The 12,984-nt window shown below is 45.2% G+C and overlaps 1 protein-coding gene across 2 annotated transcripts in view; it reads left to right on the plus strand.

The window, feature by feature from the left end:
* LOC141271071 (bactericidal permeability-increasing protein-like) overlaps positions 1 to 12,984 on the plus strand; it is a 205,415-nt gene that overhangs the window by 9,702 nt on the left and 182,729 nt on the right. For both annotated transcript variants that reach the window (XM_073681172.1, XM_073681173.1), the window contains exons 2-4: positions 11,249 to 11,353; positions 11,433 to 11,541; positions 11,625 to 11,753. In XM_073681172.1, the coding sequence (XP_073537273.1) occupies positions 11,254 to 11,353; positions 11,433 to 11,541; positions 11,625 to 11,753 (338 nt within the window). In that variant the 5' untranslated portion in view covers positions 11,249 to 11,253. The remainder of the gene's footprint in view (positions 1 to 11,248; positions 11,354 to 11,432; positions 11,542 to 11,624; positions 11,754 to 12,984) is intronic.

The following is a 12,984-nucleotide window of genomic DNA, read 5'->3' on the forward strand; positions in this document are numbered from 1 at the left end:
TTTATAAGGATCGAGCTCGGCGGTCCACCGCAAGGCGTCCTACCACCAGTCCCAGCACCTACGCCTTGGGGTGCCTCCTGATGCTCTTCACTGAGTATCCCGGGGGCCCGGACCATTTCCTTTGAAAAAAATTAAGTGTCCAAACTACAGGTGGTGTAGCTTGCTTAACAGCTGGGATAATCCGCTGACTAGCAGACACTGCTACTAGGCACAAAATATTTCCCGGGCTAGATGCAGTTAAAAATTTGTAATTAGATACTCTCGTTGGATGCTGAGAAAGCATTCCATAGTCTCCTGGCACGCCATATATTATTCTCTTAAAAACCTTGGGGTAGGGGTCTAGGGGACCCTTTTATAGCCAAAATCACAGCCCTGTATCGCAATACGTCACCTAGGCTGAAGATAAATGGAACTGTAGCACTCCGAGGGCTCGGTTGCTACAGAGGTATTGCACCTCACCCAGAGGTGTGATATCTCACTCTCAGGTAAGGATGGAGTGTGGATCAGGACCCCGACACCTGCATGCATTACACCACATTGCCGTGGGGCAGGGCGACCAATATGCCCCTGAGATGGGCACGACAGTCCCTGTCCCTGGCTGGAGTGGGGGGAGGGAACACTGAGGAAGGGGAACTCTGTAGTGCAGGAGCAGGGAGGAAGCAGTTCCTGGGTGCATTGAGAAGGGAGTATAAAAGGTGGGCACCATCTTAGTTCAGTGCAGAGAAGTCTCAGCAGAAGTGACAGGGAGCAGGGGCTCTGCATGAGCTCTGCTCCGGAGGCGGGCCTAGTAACAGAGGCCCTGGCCTGGAAGAGGGAGAAGGAAGAAAGAGGAGCGGAGAAGGCTCCAGGAACGAAGGGATCCGAGGGGTGCGGACGGGCAAGTCGCCACCGCACGCACCGAATCTACCTAAGTCGAGGGGTCAGGCCAAAGGGGGAGACTGGTCCCCGAAACTAGTGGAAGTGGGAAACGACCCTCAGCTAGAAACTGGAGGCTGTGACATTTTGTGGCGCAGCCCCTCGCTACACCCACTAGGAAGGCACCACATAGGGTCAGGGAAACTGGCGCCAAGTTTACCAAGAGGAGGCCCGAGGCAGCCGGACAGAAGCGTTGGTAAGAAAGGCCAGACAAAGGACACACAAAGGGGGTCCTGTGAAGCGCTCCAAAGGTATCTGGGAGTTGTCTGAGCCCCTCACCTGGTGAGCACAGTACGACGTGGGCAGCCGTTACCTGCAGAAGTGGTCTGGATAATAAGAACTGTTAGTAAAGGCCCTGGACTGCATCACTGACTCCGTGTCGTTACTGCTGCTGCCCTGCACCATCACCCCCATCCTCCGCATACACTGCCCTGAGGCTATACTCCTCCCGTGGGGAGTTATACTACACTCTGCTGCACTCACAACACCAGCCTCAGCGGTCTGCCCTGCAGCGACGGTTCACTCTGACCGCAATCCACGGGTGGCGTAGTCGGACATTTAAACATCAAAACCACATAAATAGTTCCGCCACTGGTTTGACCGCCCTGAGCCACGGAACCGGGTCGCCGCCACGGAGACTACAACCACTAGCATCCACCAAAAAGGGTCCGGCTCCGGGTGTCCCAAGGCCCAGGGGGCGCGTCAGAACATTTTCATCACCTTTCATAATCACCAATGGGACAAGGCAGGGATGTCCTCTGTCCCCTCTCTTATACATCCTAATGACGGAGCACCTGCTCTCATCAATTTGCCATAACCCCAATATTAGGTGGATTGAAGTGGGAGGCACCGAGTACAAGTGCTCTCTATTTGCTGATGATGTCCTAGTATATATCACTCAATCACATATATCCATCCCTGCTGTTAAGGCTGAAATAGATCACTTTGTTACATGGTCAAATTTTAAAATCAATGCAGCGAAGTCTGAGGCCCTCGATGTCTCCCTCCCCAAATCCATACAGGATTCCATCCAGTCCAACTTTCCCTTTGCCTGGCCCTCACAGGGTATCAAATACTTAGGAATTCCTATTCATAGAGACCTCTCCCGTCTATGTTATCTTAATTTGGGGCCCTTTATTGAACAACTCCATACTGACCACGGTTGGCAAGTTAGAACTGTAAGATTCACTACGTGAACCACTGGTGTTTTGTGGAAAAGCACATGTAAGATTCTGCAACAGTCTCTGCTGATACTCCTGCATGCGTGCATCCCTTTCTATGGCAGGAATAATTTCTGCAAATTTACTTTTGTACCGGGGATCTAACAGTGTGGCAACCCAGTAGTCAGGATTATTTCTAATTCTCACAATTCGAGGGTCATGTTGCAGGTAGTACAGCAAGAAGGCACTCATGTGTGTTGCGCATCCAGGAGCACCAAGTCCCTGTTGTGTTGGTGGCGAGGTAACAATCATGCTTCCTTCCTCTGTCCTCTCCCCCCAACCTCGCACAACAGAAATGTGATCAAGGTCTCCCTCATCTGATGAGTCTTCCATGAGTTTGTCCTCCACTTCTTCCTGGGCTCCTGCACCTTCCTCACTAGTTTGGCTGCTACCATGCACCCTGGGAAAACCATCTCCCCCACCCTCACATGCCTGCCGCCTTGGTGCTGCCAACCGTCTGGACCTTGCAGATGTTAGCCCTTCCGCATACAACTCCTCCTCCTTTACTTCCTCCACCTCCTCTTGTGCCACCACCTGACTCCGAATTCTGTTTAACATGTGCTCCAGCATGTAAATCACCGGAATAGTCATGCTGATAATGGCATCGTCGGCACTAAACATCTTCGTCGCCATTTCAAAACTGTGCAGAAGGGTGCATAGGTCCCTAATCTGAGACCACTCCTCCAGCGTGATTTGCCCCACCTCTGCATCTCGTTGGCCCAGGCTATACGTCAGAACGTATTGCACCAGGGCTTGTCGGTGCTGCCACCAACTCTGCACATGTTGCAGCGACTAATTCCACCGGGTAGGCACATCGCATTTTAGCCGGTGAAGTGGCAGGCCCAACGACTTCTGTAGAGATGTAAGTCGCTGAGTTGCGGGATGCGAACGGCAGAAATGAGCACACAGCGACCGTGCCCTCTGCAGAAGGCCATCTAGTCCGGGATAGTGGGCTAAAAATTTCTGGACAACCAGGTTCAACACGTGAGCCATACAAGGCACGTGTGTGACATTGCCCCGGCGAAGGGCCGCACCCAGGTTTGCAGCATTGTCGCACATGGCCTTCCCTGGTTTCAGGTCCAGTGGAGACACCCATTCATGAAATTGGTTCTCCAGAGCTGACCACAACTCCTCAGCTGTGTGACTCACATTTCCCAGACATTTTAAAGTAAAAACCGCCTGATGACGTTGAGTCCTACTGCCAGCATAGTAAGGAGGTGTGCAGGATCCCTTCTGCGCAGTTAGAAAGCTTGTGGCATGACCAGACAGGCTTTGGGTGCAGGTGGTGGACCGAGAGGAGGTTGAGGAGGCAGAAGCAGTGGAGGAACTTTGAGATAAAGAGGATTGACGCACAACTCGTGGGGGCGGCAAGACTTGGACAGCAGCCCCTTGTCCTGCTGTCACCATAGTTACCCAGTACCCAGTCAGCGACATGTAATGCCCCTGTCCATGCCTACTCGTCCAAGTGTCTGTGGTGAAATGCACCCTGTCACACACAGAGTTTCTCAAAGAAGCGGTGATGCTGGTGGAGCGCAGGCACACCTTTCTTTGAGAAGTAGTGCCGACTGGGCATCTGGTACTGGGGCACTGCGACGGACATAAGGTCTCGAAAATCCTCTGTGTCCACCAGGCGGAAAGGCAGCATTTCTGTAGCCAAGAGCTTGCAGATGGTGAAATTCAACCTCTTAGCTTTCTCATGGCTAGGAGGAAATGGTCTTTTACTTGTCCACATCTGAGGGACCGAGGGCTGGCTGCTGTGCATAGACGGGGTTGATAAGGTTGTCCCCGGCAAACTGCCGGTCTGTGAGGAAGATGCAGGCAGACATGTTAGGTTGCCTTGATCCAAAAGTGGTGCTATCGATGTCGGACAGCGCTCAACACCAGCTGGTGTTACCACCTCCAAAGAAAATGATGACCTGCCAATCACGCTGGCTGTTGCGGGTAAAGAGGTGGCAGGTCTTCGTCCCAAAACAGGTGTGACTGCTGTCCCCCCAGTCAGAGGATGAAGAGGCCGCGGATCCACAAGAGGTGGCAGACGGTGGTTGGCCCGGCTGGCTAGGCCGCATTGTAGCACAGTGAGCTTCCCACTGCAACTTATGCTTCATGTCCATGTGCCGGTTCATGCATGAAGTACTCAAACTATGTATTTTTTTGGCCTCTACTTAGCTTTTGCTGACAAATGTTACAGATAACACGAGTTGGGTCATCTTTATCGATCTGAAAAAATGCCCAGGCTATGCAAGGCTTAGCACCCATGCGACTTGAAGAGCCACCACGACTTGTGGTGAGAGGCAGAGTTGTGTTTGAGGATGCAGTTGTTGACGTGCTTCCAGTACTACGTTTCTGTCCAGGAAGGCGCAACCTGACCTCGTCGTCACTAGCATTCTCCTCCACCTCCTCTGCTGACCTCATCTCTTGGCTGACTGTGGGTTGACAGTAAGTGGGATCTCCAACCTCATTATCACCCTGTGCGTTATCACACCCGTCGTCCTCAGAGCCAACCTGTTCCTGCCCTGACAAAAAACTAAAGTTGTCGCTCCAATCAGGTATTTGAGTCTCATCATCGTCTTCCTCATTGTCTCCACCAACAGGAGTTACAGTTTGGGAATGAGGGTCTACATTATGGTCAGAACCTTCTGTGTCTGGTCCTGGATCCGACTCGTAAAGATTCTGGGCATCAGTGCAGATCATTTCCTCGTCTGGATTCACAGAAGCTCTGGAGCTGACCTCTGATTCCCAGGCTATAGTATGAGTAAACAGCTCTGCAGACTCAACCATCTGTTCTACCCCATACTCAGACGGGCAGCTGGAGATTTTGGAGCTGTGAGAAAGGAAGTGAGGTCTGGAGTATTTGTGATGTTGATGTGGAGGAGAGCCCACTTAAAGGACCACTTGATATCCGTTGAAGCACCTGCTGTTTTTGTGCCTCATCTGGAATTTGTAGCGATTGGCGTGGCCGTAAGAAAGGGATCTTATCACATTGTCCGCTAAAAGAAGTAGACATTTTCGTTTGGCTGAAAGATGGTCTTTGTTCTGCAGATGTTACTGTTGCTTTAACACCTACCCCACGGACACAACCTTTTTTTCCCTTCCCAACATGCCTATTCCCCTTTCCACCAGCAGCAGGCCTTTTTCCACTCATTTTGGTGGTTAACTAATTCACAACTCTGGAGTTGTTTGCACAAAAAAACAATGGATGGGAACCGAGCAGAGCTGAGTGGCCAAACTGTGGTATTAGGCCAAAAGTATTGGCTGGGTTAGATGCAGATAAAAATGATATTGAATTTGCAACCTGATGGAGGTCAGTATAGATGGACTAATAGAACAAGTCCCTCACACTGCTACAAGCTGAAATATTTTTTCAGAGCTAGATGCAGAAAAATATTATATTGAATTTGCAACCTGGTGGAGGTTAGTATAGATGGACTAATAGAATGATGCTGTGCTCAAAAGGTTTTACTTCACTAGGTGCAGTAAAAAAATTGGTATTCTATACACAGGTGGTGTAGCTTGCAGCACAGATAGGCTACTCCACTGACTAACACACTCTGCAATAGGCCAAAAAGGATTTGCTTTGCTAGATTTAGCCAAATGCTGTGAAAAAAACTTACTCAGCACTGGCACAGACCTGCCTGGCAAAAACTGATAGGAACTGATGTAACTTAGTCCTGAAAAGGACTGCAATTACAATTAGTCTTTACTCCCACAATCTATCTATTTAAGAGCACAGACCTGCCTGATAAAAGTCGTAGGAAATGATGTAACCTAGTCCTTAAATGGACTGCAATCACAACTCTTCCCTACTCCCAATCTATCTGTAGATTTGTGCGAAAATTGGCTTGAAATTAACAAGGTATAGCGCACACAGCAACAGCGGTGCCGTCTAACACGCAGCTGCAGCAGTGAGAAAATGGTGACGACGGGGAAAATGGCTGGGTCTTATAGGGCAAGGACATGTGACATACACTGCCAATGACACATGCCCTTGCTTGTGTGAAAAAAAGCACTTCGCTCCGTGTGTGCGCTGCTGATAGATTGCACCTCCCCACTGTAAATGCGGGAAAGAGAAAAAAAAATGGAGATCTTCATTATTCCTGCAGAGATCCATCCCCCGCAACTCCCCCCGCCCCGCTGTACACTCAAACTGCGTATTAACATTAATTTTCAGAATTACTGAGAAAAAATCCAGTTATGATTTTGGTGCACGAACAGTTATCGAACATAACCTCGAACAGCCGAATTTTTTTCAAATTGTTCGTGTTCGCCGAACGGCTCGAACACCGCACAAAACAGCTCGAATTTGAGATTGTCGAACACCGCTCATCTCTAATGATGAGATGAAGCAAGGAACTATACAGGGTGATGCTGCACAGCCCAGCCTCATCTCATTTCAACGCGGATTGGGTGATAATAAGGAGGAAGAGGAGGAGGAACAGGAGCTGGTTTCCAGCGATACAGACGGTACTACCCACACACCATTCATACCATCTGTTCAGTGTGGATGGCCTGAGGAAAGGGAGAATGAGGTGGAGGAGAACATGGACAGTTGTCCTCTTGATGGGGGCAGGGAAGTCTTGGCTGTGGTCAGTCTGGCACACATGGCTGACTTTATGTTCCGCTGCCTTTCCCATGACCCTCATGTTGTACACATTTTCGACCACAGTAATTACTGGTTGGTCACACTTCTAGACCCACGCTACAAGGAGAACTTTCTATCTCTCCTTCCCATGGAGGTCTAATAAAATGTTGCACTACCAGAAGGCCCTTGATGAAGAATTATTAAAAAAAAATCACAACTGACAATTCTGGCTGCAGAGATCACAGTTCTTTGGACAACCAAGGAGTACAGGCGAGGGAGACACAAACCAGATGCAGCTGAGGCAGGGGAATGCTGTCAAAGGTCTGGGACAGTTTTCTCAGACCCTCCCAGCGCGCAGGTCCTGATGCGCGGGTTACTCTGACAAGTAGGGAAACTTTTTGGAAGATTCTGAAGGACTACCTTGGTGACCGTACCAGCATCCTCCGTGATTCCTCTGTGCCTTACAAGTAATGTCCAAGCTGGACACGTGGCATGAACTGTCTCTCTATGCCTTGGAGGTCCTGGCTGCTGGTGATGATTTTTAAAGCCACTGGGGATATTCTAACATATACACAATAACAGTATAGGGGACCCACACCTTAATAATGGGAAGGCCAATTCAAATCAATTCTATATTACTACAATATAACCTCTGTTATCTGAAATTATTTACGGGTGAGCTATCTCTTATGGATAGCATATTACACCAATCCAGCCAGGTATTATTGCCTTATACTGCGTACTGCTGAAAAAAAAAAAAATATATATATATATATATTCTATTCAATATAAGTCGTTATCCTGGAAAGAATGTTTCTTAACATTTTTTCCAGGAAAATCCATTTTTGCTTCATTTTTGTATGTTTTATTGTCAGTCCGTAAAAGTCGCATAATACTCTGACAACATTGTCCACAGCAGTGAGCTGGGAGTCAGAGATGCTTGCAGGGGTCTTCCCCATGCTGTTCCAATGTCATTTGAGCACTGTTTCCATCAATTTGGCCAATTTTTAGGCCCCCTCCAAACATCCGGGGGAGGGGGCGTCTGAAAAATGCTCAAGTTTCCCATCGACTTACATTGGGCTTGTTACTTGGGTTTTTCACAGAAAGTACAATATGTTTAGAAGTAAATGGAAAGGTACCAAAGTTATACAAAGTTATATCCTCAGGATTTTTTAATTAGTGGTCCAAAGTAATACAACAATAAAACATTGAAATTGCAACATGGTAGTTGAAGTACAAAGAAGAAACAGAATAAACAGCATGTGCAACAATAAAGGCACCCCTAATTAATACTTGCTTGCAAACCCTTTGGCATTGCTGACAGCCTCCAAATGTTTCTTGTAGCCATCTATAAGCTTCTTGTACTGCTCAGTTGGAATTTTCTCCCACTTTCTTTGCAGTTTGTTTAAGCTCTTGAATGTTTGCAGGTTCATTCTCCTAATGGCAGATTTCAGCTCCCCCCCCCCCCCCCAAACATTTTCAATGGGATTAATGTCAGGACTCATTGCTTTCCATTTTTTCTTTTTCAACCATTCCTGTGTACTTTTGGATGTGTGCTTTGGGCCATTGTCTTGCTGGAGGACCCATGATCTTTGACTCAAACCAAGTTTTCTTACACTGGGTAGGACATTTCGCTCTAAAATCTCTTGATGATTCTCTTATTTCATGATTCCTGTGATACGGTCAAGGCCTCCAGTACCAGGTGCAGCAAAGCATCCTCCTCCATACTTAACTGTTGGTAAGGTGTTCTTTTTCTTATAAGCTTAAGTGCGCCGTCTGTAAACAAACTGTTTGGCTTTGCATTGCCAAAAAGCTCCATTTTTGTTTCATCTGTCCACAGAACATTTTCCCAGAAGGATTGTGGTTTGTCAAGGTACTCTTTGGCAAAGATCAGTCGTTCCTTTTTATGTCTTTTCTTTAGCAATGGTTTCTTCCTTGGCCTTCACCCATAAAGCTCTGCTGTTCCAGGTTGACCTTCAGGTCTTTGGATGTTTGACGTTTTTTCCACTACTCGCACCAACCTTTGAAGATATCTCTTGTCAATTTTTCTCTTTTTCACCACATCCAGGGAGGTTCTTGATGGTTCCATGGTTGGCAAACTATTAACACTGCGCTCTGTTGAAACTGGAATACCAAGGTCTTTAGACCTTATACCCTTTGGAAGTCTTGTGTTTGCTAATAATACCAGTTCTGATATCCTCAGACAGCTCCTTTGTCTTCACCATTGTGACAAAGGAACAGGGCCTACCATGTGGCTTTTTAAAACACTGAAGTCATCATTCATTGGCTAATTCATATCACATGGGCACTGACAATTAATCACATGTGAATCTCTTTTGTGATTTTTCCATACTAAATTAATGTAAAGTGTGTCAATACCAGTAACACAGCAAGCCTTTGGTTTTTCTATTTTTCCCTACCATTGTTTTTTTTTTTTTTAATTATTATTTATCATTTGCTCTTTTATATTTAACATGAGTGCTCTATAAAAAAAAAAACTTTCACTTGATTCATTTTTTTCAGGAGATATTCCACATTATGTACTTAAACTTCATGGGTGCCAATAACTATGAGCAGGGCTGTATATTGAATCTGAATTTACAAGCAATGGTAGAAATGGCCCTTGGTGGGGCGGGGCCAGGGGTGTCAAATGAATTAGACATGATGGCCAGGTGGGTTAGTCATTCAGGGAACTGAATGAACAGCGGGTATTATAAGCTAAACGGTCTTGAACTTTTGGCTAAGCTGCGGTCTTGGTTGAACTAGTTTATTACATTGTTGGTTATTGATGTACGAAAGAATAATTTAATTTTTAACATTTTCCAACCTAAAACAACGTGTTTGTACATTCATTGGTTAATGCAAGGGTAAAGTATAGCTAAGTTATTTGTATGCAGTGTAATGCCATGATTAAAAATCAGAAATTTGTAAAAATATTGGTTTGAGTCTCCATTTTCTGAGACACTCAACTTTAACTTATATTTTTCCACATCAGGCCATGTTTTTTTAAATGGCGAGCTAACATACAATGTTTTCATCTTTTTTTTTATTGCATTTATTGGGAAGTGTGGCAATAAAAAAATGTAAATTTTTTTCACATTATTTACTGTATGGGTTTAATCTTATGTTTTGACAGACTGGATTTTTGTAGCTTAGGCAATACTAAATATGTTTATCTTTTATTTAGTTTTAACTTGGGGAAAGGGGGGGACATTCAAACATCTGTTATTTTTTATTAAAACTTTTTTTTACATTTAGTTCTCCCCCCTATATATAAACAATATGACTATTTGCCATCTCTACAGGATTGGCTTCATAAAAGCCCAACATGTGGAGCACAAAAATACCCCATCACCAGCCATAGTTACCTTCAGCAGGCTCCCTACTGCCATGTCACCCCCCCAATCCCATTGGAGGGGCTTTGCCGGGAACTTAATTGTCATGCCACCCTGATCGCGCCACTTAAATACCCCTGTTAGAGATTGACAGTGGCATTTGAGAGGTTAAAAAGTAGTTCTTAGAGCAATCTCTGCTTGTTGCTGATAGTGGCGGGTGCTGGCTGTATATCACAGTGGGCACCTGCTGTACTTTTAGCAGGTTCAGCTCCAGAGTCCACTTCATACATCTCTACCCCGCATGCAATGTACATGTTCTGTGGATGTCGGGAAGCGAATAAATAGGTCTGTTTTGCCATTCATATCAAGCATAATAGGGCTTATAATAACTTTAGGGTCAAAGGAAGCCTACAGGCCTCTTAGTATTTTTGGGGGAATTTGGAGGAAACCCACACAAATACAGAGAAAACATTCAAACTCCCATGCAGATGTCGCCCCTGGTCAGATTCAAACCCATCACCTCAGTGTTGCTAGATGACAATGCCAACCTCTGACCTTCTGGGCCTTCCTTAACTGTCAAGTATCAAATCAAAGAGTAATAATGATGTGGGTGTCTATTAACACAGAAGAAACTAAACACAACAGTTCACTTCTCACCGATTCTGCTTTTCTGTCTGCAAAAATTCATTACAATTTCCAAACACATTCATGTGCCAAGACCCTTTAGGAAATAGGCAAAGATACCGTATATGTCCGTGCCAATAAGAAAGAATTGTGTCTGCAAGAAGGTTCATCTTGTATGCTTCCTAAAATGAAACCCCAATCTGTCTATGGATATATTAAATTGCCGTGAATAATAAGTCCCATGTAAAGTCTAGTGAGCTAACACTGACAAGTATAAGGTTCGTATAGTCATCATTTCATCCTTGTATATCTCTTCAGAAAACCTACTGTATTTGTCAGGGAGGCTTAAACTAGGATCCATGAAATCTCAAATGGTTTCTGGATAAACATTAGCGCTCTACAGCTATTTCAGATATTTTCAAATGATGAACGTTACTTTAAAGTAAAATTTTAAAAAAAGAATGGATCCATTAGCTTCATCAAACCACAATATTCATCCATGGACTGAGAAGGAGTTTAGGTAAAGTTCTGTATATACTTACTACATTATCTACTGCATGTGACTTTATTTTCAGTGAGAATGAAGCCAATATGGCTGCTCTGGTGGAGTTGCCTGTCATTGTGTGGACACTGTAATCCTGGTGTTGTATTGCGGGTCACTCAAAAATGGATGGACTACAGTAAGTAACCTGATATATGAAACCTGTTTGTAGGAACAATTCCAGGCCATAGTTTAATATTGACATTTTGTGTATCTAGTTTTATCAGAAGGAACAGAAGTTTTTCGCCACATGCTTAAACGTGATCATCTACCAAATATTATTGGGTCCACGCGTGTTTTTGGCAATGTTGACTATGCAATTACAGGGTAAGAATGTTGAAAATTTATCGCAGCCACAAACAATTTTGTGGTGTTCTACAATATGATGGTTTTATTATTTTATCTCACAGAATATCAATCGAGGAATTTGAAACTTCTCATGCTATGGCTGTTCTAGTACCTCCAGCAGATATTCAGTTAAATGTTGAAGGTGCAATGGCCAAGGTGTTTGGCCAGTGGAGGGTAAAACATTGGTTAATGTAAGTATACAAAGTAACTGCTTGAGGACTGTTGATGCAGGGCTAATATTAATGAATAAAAATCAGGCTTTATCATATTGTTACCTTGTGCTTTGATGTGCTGCACAATTGGCATGTTAACAAAACGAATACACATAGGCAAGTGGGCATTTACCGTAGTTAAGTTTTAATTAAACTTAACTAAACGGAAAGGGGTTGTCTGGTCCTAATTGATAAGTCTGCAGTTATTTTGTGTGTTACTGCAGACTTATGAATCCTCCCAACACACACTACACTGGGAGATTCACCAATTTCTGAGCCGGGACTGGAGGGTATGTATGCAATATGCAAACTCCCGGCCAGTGAGCATGGCCTCGCTCCATACATTTGTATGGAGCGAGACCATGCCCTTTAGTTGGCCATGCCTACTGGATGGCCCCGTCACTACTATCAGTGTTATGATCTGCTACAAGCACTAAGGAAAGACAGGAGATCTGTCCCTACAATAGAACTAAACTGGATCCCTACGATGCAACGGGGAACCTGATCCTGCGATCAGACCTGCTAAAGTCCTCAGCTAGTCTGTACGAAGACCTATAGATTCAAGGGAGGGATCCCTACAAGAACTAGGGACTGGGATAAAGTTGGACACCTCCTAGCAGAAATAGTAACAGTTAAAGACAAACACACAACATAGAACATAGAGGTCTGAAGACCTAGCAAAACTAACAGAGAAAGGTAACAGAGCACCAAGCTAGCTCAAGAGTAGTAATTACAATGAAGTCCAGCAAGGCCAGGAGGGCGGAGCCGGATTAAATAGGCAAAAAAAGGTCATGTGACCAGCAAACTAGAAAAAAACCAACAGGAGAGTTCTAACAGTCAGCACGTCATTGCTGGCGCCTGCACAGAAGATCAGACTATTGTATTCCGTGATCTTCTGTGCAGGCACCGGCAGTGACGCTCTGATTCTCTGCAGGCCATAGGATAAAACAGGTCCGGGTCTCCGGGAAGATGGCGGGTGGGTCAGGGAGTTTAGCGTGCAGGCGCGAGATTACAGTGCTGCAACTTCATGTCACAGGGCCTGGAGCAATCATTACCATAAAGTTAAAATATAAGATTTCACAACATGAAAACCATTAATAAGAAGCATACAGGTAGGACTAGACTTACATTTCTATCAACTGTGTACCTATATTAATAGGTTATATACAGTACGTCCCAGGTGTGACAGATTCCCTTTAAACTTCATTAA

This window comes from Phyllobates terribilis, unplaced genomic scaffold (assembly GCF_046119375.1).
Source record: "Phyllobates terribilis strain yellow unplaced genomic scaffold, ASM4611937v1 Scaffold_5__5_contigs__length_657084704, whole genome shotgun sequence".
Taxonomy (NCBI): domain Eukaryota; kingdom Metazoa; phylum Chordata; class Amphibia; order Anura; family Dendrobatidae; genus Phyllobates; species Phyllobates terribilis.